At 36.4% G+C, this 18,667-nt stretch overlaps 1 protein-coding gene across 1 annotated transcript in view; it reads left to right on the top strand.

Moving 5' to 3' along the window:
* Nucleotides 1–10,111: 10,111 nt before the first annotated feature.
* The window catches only part of LOC145784229 (glutamate carboxypeptidase 2-like), a 28,693-nt gene continuing 20,137 nt past the window's right edge, over nucleotides 10,112–18,667 (top strand). Inside the window, exons 1-3 of the mRNA XM_082596012.1 lie at nucleotides 10,112–10,299; nucleotides 13,359–13,650; nucleotides 14,480–14,606. Coding sequence (XP_082452138.1) covers nucleotides 10,112–10,299; nucleotides 13,359–13,650; nucleotides 14,480–14,606 — 607 coding nt within the window. The remainder of the gene's footprint in view (nucleotides 10,300–13,358; nucleotides 13,651–14,479; nucleotides 14,607–18,667) is intronic.

The following is an 18,667-nucleotide window of genomic DNA, read 5'->3' as shown; positions in this document are numbered from 1 at the left end:
CCTCCTCATTTTGCTTGTTAGCCTAGTATATCAGCCTCCTCATTTTGCTTGTTAGCCTAGTATATCAGCCTCCTCATTTTGCTTGTTAGCCTAGTATATCAGCCTCCTCATTTTGCTTGTTAGCCTAGTATATCAGCCTCCTAGTATATCAGCCTCCTCATTTTGCTTGTTAGCCTAGTATATCAGCCTCCTCATTTTGCTTGTTAGCCTAGTATATCAGCCTCCTCATTTTGCTTGTTAGCCTAGTATATCAGCCTCCTCATTTTGCTTGTTAGCCTAGTATATCAGCCTCCTCATTTTGCTTGTTAGCCTAGTATATCAGCCTCCTCATTTTGCTTGTTAGCCTAGTATATCAGCCTCCTCATTTTGCTTGTTAGCCTAGTATATCAGCTTCCTCGTTTTGCTGAAGGAAAAAAACGAATTCGTTACCCAATGAGTCGGTTATGAAGGGATATAATTTACAACATTATTCTCAAAAAATTGCGATTCTTCTGACACTTTGCAATAGATTGAATTTCGCTTTTAGCAGCATGATCGTTGCTTACTTTACAATGTAGATATTAAAAACCTGTTTTAGCCTGATGCTGCGAGTTCCTCAAAACTACTATTCACAAAAACGCAAGATGGAACAAAATTGAAGGAGTTTATAAGAGAAGTCAGAGTTGATCAAGCATGGTCAATCTGCTGAGGTAGGCTACAGGAAGGGAATCTCAGCCATTTTGACTGGTTGTAGGTTGACCGCGGTGTAGTTATAAATAAATTTCCCTGTTTCATTTTTATATTTTAATATTGACACAAATCAGACGAGTTGTTTATTTATAAAGTAACTTTACAATAACAAAAATTATATAGTTTGTTTTGATGCCTGAACCTTTAGCTTCAATTAAACCTTATCAATATAGTTATACTCATAGAAAACTATTCAAATAGAATTCTATGTGATGGTCTCATGTAAAAGGTGAAACAGGCTGTGTAGAGGTAATTAGGAAATAGTGGCTAAATTTGATGTAATTTGTCACATTTGTAAGCAATGAATAAACGTTATGCATAAGCGACGTAGACTATTAGCCTACTCAAAGTTGCATATTTTAAACGTTGAAAAGCATTGAAAACTAAAGCACACCAGTTTGAAGTTTTGTTGGTTTTCACAAAAATTTCTGTGTCTTCATTTCGTTTCAAGTTTTTTTTTCTAGAAATGTTTTTTTCGTTCCGAGCATCTCAATATGCCAGATACATCCGCAAGTTGATTTCAGTTTAGTTCCACTATAATTAACCTCACGGATTGATTGTTTAGCACTACCTTGTTTAATATTTAAGAGTGTCTTTCCTACGAACCTGACTACTGTATCTAAATGACGAAGCAAAAACACTAACTAACACCTTTCGTTCTCGACCGGACGGATACCTTGTGATCTCCATGTAGATTTGCTTGCTACGTAAAACCTTGTTATTTAAAGCAAAGTAAACTTCATATGTTTTGCATGTAAAATAATTGCTCCAATAGTTTTCTACCATCATTCAAGATGTCTTTGACAGCACAATCGTCTTTTAAAGTTAAAAATCTACAATTTTCTTTCAAAGTGCAAAACAATTTGTGAGTGGAAGAAACGTTGAGACCTGGCAACTCGACGTTTCTCGACATATGGTTTCACCATACTGTTGTTCACTGATGACACAACAATGCAACAACAATTCTTTACTTGTCATCTTCCATAAGGCTGATTGGCTTCAAATCAAGAAGCATCGACAATCGACTTGAAATATCGCGCCCTCCGACTCGACGATCGAATCAAACCCGATAATGAAGCCACGAATCCATAAAATACCAATCAACTTTCACATGGAATGGATCAGACAGAAGGCAATTCTAGATTCATGTCAAGGTCAAAGGTGGCTCTGTAATCTGATGTGTAATTCTGCTAGTAGCTTGATTGAAAGGGAATATGATTGTGTAGGAGGAACCATTAGGCTAATGCATGTTATGTTTCATTTTTGACTTTACTTAACATTTTACTTTGCATTTCTATACTGTGAAAACGTTGACAATGGCCGTATTGTAGAAAAAGGACACATTCTTATTGTAAAAACTACGCGTTTAGGCCTACAGCTTAGGCCTACTACAATCAACATAAATTGATTGCTTCTTTGTAAACTTGATATGCAATGAACTGCCACTTCACGATTTGCCGACGAGCATGTTTTCAGTGCAGCAAATTTAGCACTTTCATTAATCAAATATGATGCATCCTGATTGGTTCAAATCAACAATCGCATAACCCCTTAACTTGTGTTCAGCTCAGCTTAGTAAGGGAAAGTGTTAATGTTTGATGCAGGACATATCACTGAGACTGCCAAGCTTAGATTAAAAGGAAACGTTCCATCGACAATCGGTAAGCTAATTCTAAAGGAACGCTTTGGATAAATTTTAAGACTTAAATCTGAACATCCAAGAACGATCAAATGTAAAATTAAAGAAGCTGTTTTGATGAAGGATAGTGCTCCATAGCCTATAAGCCAAGGACAAAACTATACCAATTGATGGGTGTTTGAAAAAGTTATTCGAATCAAAACGAAGTGTTTTTGAAATGATAATCAAGCAGCAAACTAATGTTGAATATGGTTTAGCGGTTAGTGCAACCGCATCTAAATTGGTAGACAAGGGGTTCGATACCCCAACGGGTCATACCAAAAAGTTTATAAAAGTTTACTGAATCATAATCTTGCTTGATACCCAGCAATAAAATGGATTCTGGAAATAAATGTGCTCGGTTGCGTCTCTATACGGCTGCACTGGCATTGTTTCCTTTTTAAAGCTCTGAGCAGATACGCATACCTGCGATGGATACAGTGCTATAAAAAAAAACTCATCATCATTATTATTACTGTAGATTGCGGTGTAATGCATCAACATTTATAATCAAATGGTTAAGATCTTGAGCCATTAATCCCAATAGAAAATCTTTGAAAAAAATATTTCTTAAGGAAATCGGTTTACCCATTCAACTCCACCATTCTCTACAGTAAAATATTTATATTGAATGGTGCATAAACTTCAACTCAGACATCACATGTAAGTGTAATCCATAATCTATTCCGTTTAATTTTTCAACTTCCATAGCTCAACATGCTAGTATAAATAGCACATTGCGGCTGGTGTATACTTTTTTGTACCGACTCTTTTAATAAGGAAAATTGAACTAGAATAAAGCTGATACGACTCAGTGGAATTCGTCAACGAGCTGTCTCTCATCAGCCACCAGCTTCTAAACATGTTATGACATATCTAATTATAGAAAATCGAAAACTCACTTTATGTTTAGTTTATTAATTAAAAATGTATTTTGATCACATCTTTCAGATAAATTCACGTTTTACTTCTAGTTACCACTCAGATTAAATCAATAGTTTTCTTATTCAACAAATTTTTAAAAGTCACTTTCTTCGGACAAGTGAATAACCATTCTTTACTCACTCTGGACTGACTATTTTGAAATCTCTGTAGCTTCATTTTTTCAAGATACATTTCTTACTTTTCATGATCCCTTTTGACATGGCGGTATTGAAAGGATTTATTGGAAGGTGCCCGACAATTCGCTACTCTTTACAAGATTGCAAATTTCGCTACAATTTGATATAGTTTGAAAGTTTTTATTTGTGTCAAATACTTCCATCTACTCACTTGCAATTAAAAAAGAAGCATTAAAAGTGTTTTTGTTTTATTTCGCTTGAATTAATGTCACAATATAGACGCAACGGAGGATATTGTTGGAAATAACCTCCTACACTTCACCACGATGTGCCCTACAGTGGCTCTGTGACACTGTTTTGTTGAACAGCTTTTACCCGAGACAATACTTTACAAGAAACAAAATTTTAAGATTTCTAATGTATCTTTTGTGATCCACGGAAGAATATTCCTCTTGCATGTAGCTTGGGTTTAAAAATATTCAAACAGCTCATTGTTTAGACTTTAGAGTTATGAAAATAGATTTCACGAATTTCTTTTTCACCCAAGTAACAAGAATACTTTAGTATATTGCGTGTAAATACAGTAGAATATGGTGCAATAACGTTAGAGTTTCTTTTAACATTCTACTGTAACTATGATTTCCTGTAAATATACTTTCAAAAGTCATTGCTGTTATAGCGACAATGACATACAGCCGATGTGGCCAACCGCTTGTAAAAAAACTTCAAAACTATAATCAATTTGCAATGTGGTGCCAATATTGCATAAACGTCATGTGTGTAATGTGTATTGGCTTGTCGAGAGAAATTGCTTCACTTGAAATCGTCAATATTCTTTCACATCTCCCGTAAGGCTTATTAATTTCAAATCACACAACATAAAGGCAACGACTTGAAATATCGCGCCCTCCGACTCGACGATCGAATCAAACCCGATAATGAAGCCACGAATCCATAAAATACCAATCAACTTTCACATGGAATGGATCAGACAGAAGGCAATTTTAGATTCATGTCCAGGTCAAAGGTGACTGTGTAATCCTGCTAGTAGCTTGATTGACAGCAACTTAAATGACGCTTGCAAGCAAGGATGAGGCTACGTGTATGAAAAAGGGAAACCTTCTTTTTGTAGCCGCCTTTAAAATCAACATGTCTAAGCAAAAGTGATTGATTTTGTCATTTTTGTGTTACACTATAATTTTCTATGTAACATTGCGAGGTAGCAATATTAAAAGCCTTTAAGATGACATAATAATAACAAAGGTATGACATGAACCTCTAAATTTGTTAATGCTAAACTGAAAACCAAGTTTCAAAGCTTTGTTTTTCTAATCAGGGGCCACCAAATTATGACTGGAGGGTGCAGGCCGGGTCTGGTCCCCAAAGTTTCTCCGCCCTGCACGTCGAACTCAGCAAAAAGCAATGTGATATATATACTGAATCAAAATCCCTTTAAAAGTTAACGCCGTGTAAAATGTATAAGTTTGCTGTCTTCCCTCACCTATTACAACTTGCTGAAAATAGCTATTTCTAAAACATTAAAACCCTTTAAGTGCTTATCCCGACTATAGTCGTTTGAGTCAGTAACTTTTACTGTGCGTAATACGACTAAAATGGTTTTCAATTTCCTGTGACGTTAGTTTTCAATAGAAGTGTTTCCTGAAGCATTTAATTTATGTTTATGCTCTACGCCAGTGGTTCTCAACCGGGGGTCCGCGGACCCCAAGGGGTCCGTGAAGCGATTTCAGGGGGTCCGCGAATGTTTCCGAGTTTTCAGCATTATTGATAAATTACGAAATTTAAAAATTGTTTGTGCTTTGTTTATGTATTAACCTACAGTGATTCTCAAACTGTAAGTCGCAACGCACTGGTGCATCGTTTGAAATTTCAAAGGACGTGGCACAAAGGTTTGGTTTTTTAACTAAAAATATAAGGCTATGTTCAACTTGATTCTTTTGATACATCAGGTTGTTAATCAATGATTAACTTAGAAATGCAAACGTTAGTCAGCAGTCTATCACCACTCACAGTTTTGCAATGACTGCGATTATAACGAACTAATATTGATTACACATAAAAATTTCTTTGTAACGGTCGCAAGTATTCTATTAACTTTAGATAAAATTTGTAGAAAAACATCAAATGAGCATATAAATTACTGATGTTTGATCCTGTGTGCCAACATATAGTTCATAAGTCATAACATAATTTCGTCAATCTCATCAATTACGTTGCGAATAGAGCAAATTCTTCTAAGTGTGTTGCTTCGAAGCTTATGTAGGCCTAACATATGATTACATAAGGAGACGCGATATAGCAAAATTTCAAATAGAATTTTTTAGGGGTCCGCGACCGCTTCGAAGGCACCAAAAGGGGTCCACCAAGACAAAAAGGTTGAGAACCACTGCTCTACGCCTTTGTTTGGATGGCTATATGAAGAAACCAAGGAACATTGTTTACAATGACAATTGCAGTCTGACCGAAGCAGTGCGATTACATTAGAAAATAACAGTTCAATATTGGCTTCTCTGAAATAGCCAAAAAGGCAAAGTGAAGCAAAAACTACGAAATAAAATTAAACAAAATCTTCTTGGGTGGCGAACTCCACAACACTCTAGAAAGCAATAATGCAACGAAAAAGACTGCAAGTTGCAAAAAATTAAATACCCACAATAACACGAGGTACAACTTTACTTTGCACAACAGTAGATGTGTCAATTCTTGTTAACAGCCGAATAAATCACACCCACTTTGTTTCATCACCATCACAAGTGGAAGACGGTTAAACAAAATTGTTATCCGGCTTGAGAGCATCTTTTCACAGTCTCCTGGTCTTTCTCAAAACGGGTGGTGACCTCTTCTTCTAATGAAAGTGTACAATAAGCAATTGTCAGCAGAATAGACTTCAATGGGGAACCAAATAAGATCTAATGAAGTTTGTTGAAATGAATGTAACATTAAGATGCCTGATGCATTGTGCAATAAAACTACAAAATTATATTGTCTTGAAATCCCCCCACAATGACGTGTGCCGTCGATTGCTGCTTAATTGTGACGTTGTTTCCACAATGCAATCGTTTGTAAGGAAATGTTTAGCTAATAGCATTCGAATATAACAATTGATTATATTCGTAAGTATGACGAACTGTTTTACTTTGATCAACAGCGCCCGAGTACAAAATAATTGACAACGCGAGAAGAACACAATAAAACATAGCCAGGTCATAGACTAAAACCGATCGAAGCGGGATCGAAGCACAGACATGACCAGATTACGTTACTTACATCAGTTTCAATTAGATCCGTTTCAACAGTAATACTTGCAATATTTAAGCCATGTTGTTTAAATGATTGAATCACATTTTTTCGCAAACGATCAACTTTTGGGCCAGATAATTTACGCAAAATAGCCAGACCATCATCACGATACAACTCAAGCATCTTCCTGTCAACAGTTAATAGCAGAAAGCTCGTTCAAAAGAAACAAACCAACCAAGTCACAAACGTCTGTACCATCATTATATTATTATTAAGTATTGAATCAAATATAGTTATTACTCTCTGAATCCTTAACAGCCTGTTTCACCTAACGGATCATCCGAAGTTCTTATTTCTGATGATCCGTGTAGGTGAAACAGGCTGGGATTCAGACAATAATAACTATATTTGATTTAATTCGCTCTGCTTTGCTTTTTGCTTAGCATTGAGCACTTTTTGTATTATTAATAGTTTTCATTGTTTTTATTATTAAGTATTATGTTCTTACCATTTAGTAATTTGTTTGTATGTTTGGGTGGCAGCTGACTTTAGTGACCTTTTGGTCTTTCCCGACCATTTATTTCAAATTTTTCTCAAGATCATTTTTATTGCAACATTATACTGTAATATTATGACTTCCAAATTGTTACCACGGCTACTTATGAAGTGACACGATCCCATGAAAGTAAATACATAAAATATATAAAAATGTCGTTATACTTGCTTTAACAACTGCGGCAATAACTTATCGGATGCGCAGGTCTGGTCTTTCATCCTTGTTAAGTTTTATGATATTCATTATAAATTTTATTGCATTGTGATATAATTATAAAAATTGAGTAAATTAAAAGCAGTTTGTAGTTAGAAAAGCCAACAAACAACGTAACTTCGATGTTTATTGGTATCTTGTCGTAACAAAAAAAGTGAAAAAGTGACATTCCGTGACACCCCTAAAGTCAATACTTTTCACCGCGTCGATGCCATCAGCGCCATTCTTAAGCAATCTCTTAAAATTCTTGGCAAACAACCTGCTTATATTTTAATGCACTTTGCGTTGGCCAAAATGAAATCAGATTTTTACTTCTGCCATTCTTCACTAATGCACTAGTGGCCTTCTTGTTTACAAAGCAAATGAACGGTTTGCATAAAACAAACATTTCATTGTTAGTTTAAACCAATGCAAGGAAAGCAGATGCAGCAGAGTGACATTCATGTAATGTCGGCAGCATAGAGATCACTGTAGAGGATTATTATATAAGTTTAATAACCTATGAAGCTTCAAGAACAAGGAAGCCCCCTTGAAAATGTTGCCATGTGCAACTTAAATCTAGCAACTTATGAATAGACAATTAATTTTTTTCCTCACTTGACTGTGCCGCACGTTTGCTGACAGGATTGCATGACAAAGGGCTCTATAAACAGATTTTAGAAAAACGTCTGGACTTACAGTAGATTAGTCGTGAAGCAATAGTTTGGGAACCCATTCTCATGTTGCTTTCTCTGATTTTCACGATTGAACACATAATATTTATTTTTTTTTCAACTTATCTATACTAGTAATTAGAAAATTAGTTTTTCTTCCAATGGGCAATGGATCAATGCATACACACGCAAGATCAACTGGAGAAAAACAAAACGCATAACCATCCATTGTCTGTTCTTGTTAGTTAAAACTAAAGCCCTGTGTCAAACATACATACTGTAGTAGTAGCCTACGTCGTCATATATGACAATTCACTGTTTGTTGTACTTTTTATGAGCAACTTATTCCTATATATTACTGCATAGCCTACTGTGTTTCATACAATATTATATTGTTATCATACAATATACAATATTTAAAGATTATATGATTATAGTGATATTAATAGTAATAACTTAATAATATCACAAAATTTAAAAAAATATACATAGCAGAGATATAAGGAAAACCAAGTTGAGATGCAATGTTGCATTGGGAGTGGAGTTAATTATTCGAAATAGGAGGGCTCAGTGGTTAGCTACTTCACTTATCGATTAAAATTAACATAAAAATTATTTTGCGTCGATTGCGACAACTCACAGTACACTGCGATAGAAATATAATGTGTAGCACAACAGAGAGGTGAAAGCAGCCACGAGACACGAGGGATGTTTCATAATGGAGTCAGCTTTCATTATTTCAGCATGTCATCGAGTGCCGAGATACAGCCACGTGCTTTTTGATTGATTGATTTATTTTGTTGTAGGTAAATATAGTACAACAAATACAGCAATAAAAAAGGAATTCCCAGCAACGGGAATCTGCGAAGAGACCATGGGTCTTCAAGTCAAGCAGATACCCCAGATTCTAATAGAAGATCTAGAATTGCGATAACAGTTAGTTACGTAATCTAAAAGATCACTACGAATAAGCGACATAGGATAGAGAACACAATGAATAATTCAATAACGAAAATTGAGACAAGGTGTTAGATGATAGTCTTGCACAGAGAATTATATTTAGTAGCCAAAGTAGCCAATCGGTAACATGAAGGTAGTACAAAATTAGTCGTGCTAATATTTGGCGATGAGTGAATATTTGTGTTGCTTTTTAAAAGTATAAAATGACAATTTACGCATGCTCGTTGGTAAGGAGTTCCAGACTTTCACTCCGGCATATTTAATGCTGCACTGGAGTCGGGATGAGGCGTAACGTGGGACAAAATAACAGTCATTGGTAGAGTGTCTAGTAAGAAGTGCATTATACATGAGTTTGGTTTTTTCAAAGTAGTGTGCGAAAGGTAGAGGCAATACATTCGTATCAAATTTAAACATGAACTTAGCAATTTCGTGTTCGTACAAATCTTTAAGCTTGAGTATGTTAAGTTGCTTATAAGTGCTTAAGTTGCTATCTTAAGTTGGTTTAAGTGCTTTGGAATAATGTCAAGACGATGATTCTTTGAGCGCTTAGCAGACGTTCTCACCACTTGATGATGCGGTTGATGTGATTTGACAAAACCGAAAACATTTTTTATGAAGTTTAGTTGCACAAGTCGTGAGGTCAAAGATCATATCTAAAGAATACACGGCTGGGTTGGCTGTTGTAAATAAGATTTTATTTGTAACAAAAAACATGGTTTTATTGAGTAACAGTTATTAATTACTTTTTTCATCGTTTGAGTTAAGTAGTGCTTTCAAAATGGGCGCTTAATTGATAAGCCAAAATAATATCTTGAACTGCTTCAAAGCAATATAACAAGTCAACATATATATATACAGCTTGGTGGGAGACAAATGTATGATGTTTTAGTGCAACGGTTTCAAGCAAATTTCGATACTAGCATTTCAAATAAATACAGAGCCTTGAAATAACCGAAAACTTAACATCTTGCAAAGCAGGCGCAAATTAGGACCCACCTGCAACATGTGGTCAACTACCCGAATAGTAATCCTAAGTTTAGTTTTATCCTGTGTCGGAATAGGAATTGGAGTGATAATTGGATACTTTAGTCATCCTAACAATGCTGGTCTTGTTATGGCGACAGAAGATACCTCCATATCAGCCAAGCTCATGGAAGAAATGTCGGCGGAAAACATTAAAGACAATTTGAGGTGACACAAAGACACAACTTGATAATTTTAAGACCGACACTACAATACGATAAATATTTCTTTTCTCATAATACAACACTCAGTTTAATAGTTTTGAGTAAGAAGTAATTTATGCTGTGTTCTCATTTTTATATTTTGCTGTTATGTGTTTAAGAAGTATAAATATAGTGCAATATCTAATAAAATCAAATTAGCAAAGCTAATATAAAGAGGCAAAAGTTAATGAAATTGAAACAATTCGAAAATTTTAAACATAACAAAGAATTAATTCCATCTGGATAGCGCACAACTCACAAAACCAAGTTTGAAGGCGTAACTGCGTGGTTTTTGTGAGACTATAAATAAAAAAGGTCGCCTGTGGCTCATCGTTCCTTTTGTGCGTGTTCTAATTGTTTGTCACATGCTTGTAGTTTACACATCATGCAATCCGTTTCACGCCGAATAATTTACTCGTAATCATTCTTGTATCACTTGCTCAGTTTGTGCTTTTCAGTCCGGAGTGTTGTTACAGTTATTGTGCAAAGTCAAATTTATCTTACAATTTTTCATTTTATGTTAATATTGCAGATTTAAGTAATTCCTGATAAGGACACACGTACGTGTCGAAAACTTTTAAGTTATTATGTTATATTTTTGTGTGTAATATATTATGTTAAACCCGCTAAAGTTACTTTGTTTTGTTTGTCTATAAATAAAAGTATTCAAAACAGAACCGTCAAAAGAACATCGTTTCGTAAAATTAACCCATTCATGGCCAGTGTCCTTTTAAAAGGACATCGTTTTGAATGCATCAGTATTGCATCATCTTATTTTGATTGAATCATTTTGGACTTGCTAGTAGTTGTTTAGGGTCTGTTTTGGAAGGTGTTGATAAATATTTGCGAACAACGTACTTTTTCTGAATTTTGTGAAAGTTTGAAAATTGTTGAAAAATGAGAAGAGCCGGATGACGTGAAGTGATGAGGTACATGCATGTTTTATTGCCTATCAGTAATAGATATGAATTATGTCTCTTCATAGTTTGACACTCTATAGTATTGTGCTTCCTACTACACTCTAATTTGTGTAAAGTTATGCTTCTTTTATTTGTTTATTTTGCTTTATGTTTATTGTTGCCTTTTAAAAGGACACCGGCCACATGGCAACATTTTTTTGGCTGTTTGTAACACTGTCAAAGAATATTCAACATCGTGTAAAAGCAGCACATTATGCCTATGGAAGACTTAACCATCGTGTTTTCAACAACCATGCTATATCTATTCGCACAAAAATTATGGTCCTCCGGGCAGTCGTTCTATCCACCCTTCTCTATGCTTGTGAAACCTGGACATTAGGCTATACCGCCGTGACATCAAACGTCTTGAAAATTTGCAGCAGAAGAAACTGAATCAAATGCTAGGCACTCGTTGAGAAGATTGTCTCACCAAAGATGCAATCCTTTATCGCGCTAGGTTGCCCAGTTCAAAAGCCACCATATTGCAACACTGCTTTCGCTGGCCAGGACATGTCATGAGAAGGGACAACGAGGAGGGACAGCTAGAGACAGGTAAAAGCCCCCCCAGAAGACCAAAAATGAGATACAAAGATCAGCTGAAAGTCTCCCTCAACCATGCAAACATTGATCTGGATTCATGGAAAAACCTTGCTAGTGACAAATTACTCTGGAGAAAAAGATCTAAGGAAGGCACGGAAATTTTCGAAAAAAAAAGATACAAAAAGCCCAAGAAAAACGAACACTAGATCTAGAAAAGCTAAAACTACACGTCCCTCCCTCCATACAATCCATACCCTCCATACAATGTGACTTTTGCCCACTTCTTTTCCATCATAGACTGGCCTCCAAAGCCATATATGACATCACCATCCAAACCAAATTCGATTTGATGACGAAACCAATGCTCGGTCACGAGCTGGAGCCGACGACTGTCAGTGGCGTATAGCTATGGTTTGTGCTGCCCGCAGCGGACCATGATTTTGCACCCCTGAACGCGTGAAGTGGGAATCAGCAAAATAAAATTCGAGCCAAATCCGTTTCAAAAAAGATTTTTACTATGCTTTTTCGTTTACGTTTAAAAATATTCTGCCGCCACAAGCCGACAGGGGGGGGGGAGACTGCCTACTGGGGGGGTCACCCTCCCACTAGCTACGCCAATGGTTACCGTGAATATAATATGTTCATACAATAACTTTGAAGCGTCCTTCAAGAAAGATCTGACAAATTTCTACCGAAACAAACACCTTCTTATGTTAAGGTATGGCGAGATTTACATTTGACTATGTGGCCGGTGTCCTTTTAAAAGGCAAACAAAAAAATGCATTAAAAAAGCAAAAACCATCAAATTTTTTTAAACTAATTAAAAAGTTATGGCTTTACAACTTTGTGGCTGAAATATTTCCTAAAAAAAGCAATGGGAACTTGTGGCGGCTTTTAATGGGTTAATGCTGTACATATTTAAAAGTAAAATATGAGCGACTGCTTTAGACAGAAAAAGAACTAGGGCTATTTTTTGTAAATTGTGATTGGAAACTTAAAGACATTTCTGGTCATTCTTAAATTTGTAATGATTGAAAAATTGAACCATAGGCATACGAAGCCGACCAACGTTATCAAGTTTATTACATTTACAGAAACACAAAACTATGCAACAAGTTAAATATCGAACGTTTTCGACATCACAAGATGTTTTCTTCAGGAATAACATGTATACAATTTAACTACATCTGAATAAAATACAATGGTTTATTATAACTATACAGGAAAAAACAAAAACTGTACAGTACTTCTGACTATCTCAAACTCAGCGATATAAGCTTTGCGAGAATCAAAGGTAACTGCATCAAAAAGGTGCTTTTCGCACCTTGCCTTTCTACCACATCAGGTGATCTGTTCAACACCTTTTGATGCAGTTACCTTTGATTCTTGCAGAGACTATATCGCTGATTTTGAGCCAGATCACTTATTGTGATAGTAGCATACTTCTTTATACTAATCCATTACCAAAGCCTATTGGTATTTGAAAAAAAATATCTAAAACTATCTATCACTCAGTTTTATTTAGAGAATTAACGAAAAAACCTCACATTGCTGGGAGATCCGTTGATGAAGTTGAATTGGTCAATTTCATCAAACAAAGATGGAAAGATTCTGGACTTGATGCAGTTTCTGTCTATCCTTATGACGTACTCCTCTCTTATCCAAAGCAAAACGATTCCAATTATGTCGCTATTTTAAACGAGGATGGAACGGAAACCGATGTTTCCCAGAGGAAAGAGCTTGTTGTAGATCCGGAACAAAACGATCCGGATGTTGTGGACCCTTTTAACGCTTATTCACCGGCTGGAGAGCTGGAGGTGAAGTAATGGTGTATTGTGTTTGGAACTATCTTATTTCTAAATACTAAATTTTATTCTTCTTTTTTCGTATGAAACCAGATTGTTCCAACTTCAGGGCAGGTAGTGCAAAGCTAGGTGAGTGTAGCTTCGTCCAGTGCTACTATACCATGCATTCAATTTGGTGTCTTGTAAATGGACATTGAAGAATGGCATGGTCGGCAGATTGTTCCTCCGCGCCGCATTAGCAACCCGATGAGGAAGCCAAACCCCACTTGTAGATGTTGGAATGGAACCGGCCGACAAAAATATTCGCTGAATATTCTAATTGACGAAATGTTTCTCTTGCGGGCTGCGGCCTAAACATTTTTAACTAAAGCAATAACTGATTTTATCTTCTGCTGCAAAGCCAAGCCATAATGTTATGTTTTTATTTACATATTCATTTGATTGATTTTATCTTCCGAGATAACTTGCCATTTTCTCAACATTTATTACCTTAACTCAATGTGCAGTATGTTCACCAGACAGTAAAAAAAGGTGAGGGCCATACTTGAATGCAATCATCGGGGGATGAGAAAATAAGGCTCTCATTATACTAAGCCTTCGGCACTAACGAAAGTAGGGTGGCCAGTTCCTTTCTCTCGGCGCCTTTAGCCTACTTCAGCAATTACGCCCACCCTATTTATTTCACCCTGGGTAGAGGTGAGCGGTGTATTTCAACAACCAGCATAAGCCGGGAGTCGAACCAGGATTGCGTGATTGGAAAGCGAGCGCCTCACCCGCTGCGTCATCCCACCGCACCAGACAGTGCAGCAAGTTTAATATAATTATTTTTCAATTTCAACAGGGTGACTTGATTTACGTTAATTACGGAACAATTGAAGATTTTATTAAACTCAATAGAACGTTGAACATAAATCCAGATGGAAAGATTTGCATCGCAAAATATGGAAGATTATTTGGAGGAGATAAAGGTTTGGATGTTTTGTTTGGATTTTAAAATTGTTTTTGTGTACTTAAGCAACGTTCTTTTGTGTTTACTTTTTGAGATGTTTAGACAATAAGATGCAAGATGAAAATAAAGAAACCAGCATGAATGCTCAATCTCAATAAATTTAAATTTTCAAAGTCAAACATAGTAAATAAATTCACCGGAAGATGAAGGAAATAACGAATAAGAAACGATACTGCTCACAAGCAGGTTGCTGGATAATTAGATCTATAGGACATTGATTGGATCTCTGGATGTGAAACCTGGACATAAAAAAATGAACCCAGAAATTTTAAATGTTGTTGAAAGGCACCGAATCTCTTATCTGAGCAATAAAATAAATGAAAATGTAGTGGGTTAGACTAATCACACCGTAATTTAACACATACATAAAAAAATCATTTAAAAAGCAAGTGATTTTAGCCACGTTGCATGGATTGAAAAATTAGATCATTGTCACGCTTCCTTCTATCTCTTACCAGGAAAGAGACTTAGAAAAAATTTGATGACGAAGTTTATTGGGATACCATAGAGTCATAGACAAAAATCAGTCAAATAAATGGTCGAATAATCTACTTGTGAGATGATAAATGAAAATTCTTGATGGACTTCAACGAATGGTTCAGCACTTCCAACAAATAATCACAAACAACTGTGAACAGCAATAGATTCCAACACATGTAACTCTTATATTCTATTTCAATGTACTTGATTACGTAAATTAATTACGTAAATCAATTACGTAAATAAATGTAACTAAATTACGTAAATAAATAAATGTACGTAAATAAATGATTACGTAAATCAATTACGTAAATTACGTCATTATTTATAGTCGGATTGTTTTGACTAGTGACTTTGAGAAATTACAATACTATTACGTCATAAGAACTCATTGTTCTGGTCAAGTTTTACTATACGTAAACATGTTTGTGACGTCATAACAACCCACTACCTGACAAATTGCTCGATTAAGTCGGTGAACCTTCTAGTCCTGTACGTATGCAGATTCTTCTAGAAGTATATGATATAATAAAGATTTCGCAATTAAAGGTCACTATAGGACAGTAACCGATAATAGCATTTCGTAAGAATTACACAATTAAAACAGTACACTTGGTGAAGACACATAATGTAGCCCAGTGGTTCCCAACCAGGGTACCGTTTACAATATCCCAAAGTGCCGCGAGCAATGTCTCATATTCATTTTTTATCTGTCTTCGAATGGATAACTAAGATCATTGCTGCAGATGAAATATTCATGCACGGTTGTTTTTCTAACATTATTAAGGGCAGTGTTTTGTCATAAACTATAATTTTTCATGTTCAAAAATTCCTTCTGTGGCACTCTTCTATTTGTTGTGGCTTTGTTATGTCACAGTGACTAAGCGACGGACAGATAGTGAAAAATTGAGAAGGTTTGACATCCACCAAGTAAAAAAGTTCGTGCGCTGGAGGAGACTCCGTTGGTACCGCAATGAACAACGAATGGAAGAGGACTCTTGGCTTAAAAGTGTAATAGTCCAGTCAAAATAGGGTTTGACCCACCACTAATTGCAAATGTTTCGACCCATACATTTTCTGAAAGCTTACATCATACAGAATAACATACTAAAAATCTGCCACGAAAAATTTAGTGGAACCCCCTTTTTAGGGGTAAAAACAAAATGGCCGCCATGTGTCCTAAAAATCTTCATTTTTCCATATTTTTTCACCTAATTCATATAATTTAGGTCTGTAAAAGAGCTCATTCTATATTTCTGGTACAGGAATCCAAAAAGACATTGGAAAGTTGCAATACGAGACAAAAACGTGTCATTTTACAATTTATAACAATTTAAAAATAAAATGGCCTCCACAAGTCCCAAAAATCTTTAATTTTTTCATATCTTTTCATCTAATTTAGTTCTGCAAAAGACCTATGTTAATAACTCACTGTAAATCGAACATAAACCCTTAAAAAGTTTGCTAGTTTGATGATATTCATGTTTCTTCAACTTGCAAATCAATATTTCACAAACATTACCGTTTGTATTGACGTAACTATCGTGATAATAGCGCTGCTTTGCCTGAAAAATTTAGTTCTGCAACAGACCTCATTCTCTATATCTGATGATCTGGGAAAGACTGTATATCCTTCTTGTAAGTGTGTTGGATTTTATTGATATCTCTACATTATGAATGAAGGTGTTTTTTGCTCGAATTCTATACTGGAATGTGATGCAGCTGTGACTTTGACAGCGAAAGGTGTTGACGGAATTGTGAAAGCAAGTGCATAGAGAGGAGAAAATTTGAACATTGTTGTTGGTCAGTTTGTACATGTGGAGAGAATTACACAAAGAGAATTTACATCAAATGCAGTATGGAAACTTGAATGATCCTGGTGTAGAAGAACCATACGCAATGGCACATTTATTATGGGAATCGTCTTTGGTTCTTAAGGTACCACGTCCTCAATGGTCTGGCTTCATGCAACTTATCCACCAAGGAGAACATCAAGGCAAAACTTCCGTCTTGTTCCTGATTGCCGTGGACCCCAGTGATCTCTCATGCATCTATTCTACCCTGAAATTCATTTCGTCTCATGCAACCAGATACAAAGTGTGTCCTGTCATCACACTTGATCAACCATTGTGGCTAAAGGCATTTAGCATGGTTGAAAGTCAGCCAGAACTTCAACCATCTGTGATAAGACTCGGAGGATTTCACACCATGATGAGCTACCTAGGCAGCATTGGACATTTGATGAACGGAACTGGACTTCAACAACTCTTGGAAATAGTTTATGCACCTAATTCAGTGGTCCACATGCTGTTCAGAAAAGCAGTGAGTCACGCAGTCAGAGGACATCTTTTGGTGGATGCAACCCTTTAATGCACTGTTAACCTCATCAGCATTAGATATCAACTTGTCTCATATTCCTGAATCCGATGGGTGCTTTTCAAATGACCACGAACAGGACAACCACTTGATTCTTCAGTTGAGACATCTAATGAAATGACTACTATTAGGCGCAGTGTCTCCATCAGATTTAGATCAGAATGAAGTGCTTCAGTGCTTAGAACAAAAAGTACCTACAGCAAACTAAAGACACCCTAAAAGAATTTAGAACAGCACGACTGTGGCTACAATACATTTCGATGGTCACAATCCTGTGCAGATTCATTAAAGCAGAGCGACTAGGCTTATGGCCATTGCATCTGCAGTCCACGTATGAAATGCTTCCGTACTTGGCAGCATCAGGTCACAATCACTATGTGAAAAGTATCCACTTGTACCTAGCCAAGATGTCCAAACTTCAGAGTGAGATGTCTCTTGTCCACAAGCACTTCATGGAAGGACATCACGTTGTTCGTCGCACAGACAGATGCTGGGCTGGTCTCTGGACTGACCTGACAATCGAACAATGTCTAATGAGGAGCCTGAAGTCAAGGGGTGGACTTACAAGGGGATCGTGGATTGACAAAGACACAACGACTCATCTGGGTTCTATCTGCACCAGCATGCGCCCAAGTAAATGAAACTATGCAAGAGTTCACAGGGGTGAAATTTTCTCACCAGTGAGCAACACAAAGAGAGTACCCCAGCAAGGATGAGCAGAGATATGAAAGATCTTCAAGATCTAATTCAGTACTTGACAGTGAGAAATCCATTTCGAAAGGATGGCCCACCAAGCCTGAGAAGCATAGTGACAGGCATTGCAGCTCATAACAGTGTCAACTGTGACTCAGCATGGGATGTAGGTATGAAAATCCTTGCACTAATGCCTGGAGTAAAAGGGACTGAGCATTCCTTTAGAAAGAAACACCAAGCCATCACCAATCACCATGGGTGCAAAAGAATCGGTCAAAGTCAAGGACAGGGAAGTGAATGTTGATCCCATCCTCCTATTTCAACGTTTAGTCTGTGCTGGTACAACAACGAATCAGCTACCAGAGGTATTCCAGTATGAACTTTGTCAATTTCCATCAGCCTTGTTTGAATCAAAGTCCATCATTAGACCAGCCAACAAGGCCTCCTTGGCTGACTTCTTGTGGTCTTCAT

The sequence above is a fragment of the Aplidium turbinatum genome, chromosome 15, assembly GCF_918807975.1.
Source record: "Aplidium turbinatum chromosome 15, kaAplTurb1.1, whole genome shotgun sequence".
NCBI classification, from domain to species: domain Eukaryota; kingdom Metazoa; phylum Chordata; class Ascidiacea; order Aplousobranchia; family Polyclinidae; genus Aplidium; species Aplidium turbinatum.
This window is presented reverse-complemented; position numbering and strand designations above follow the sequence as displayed.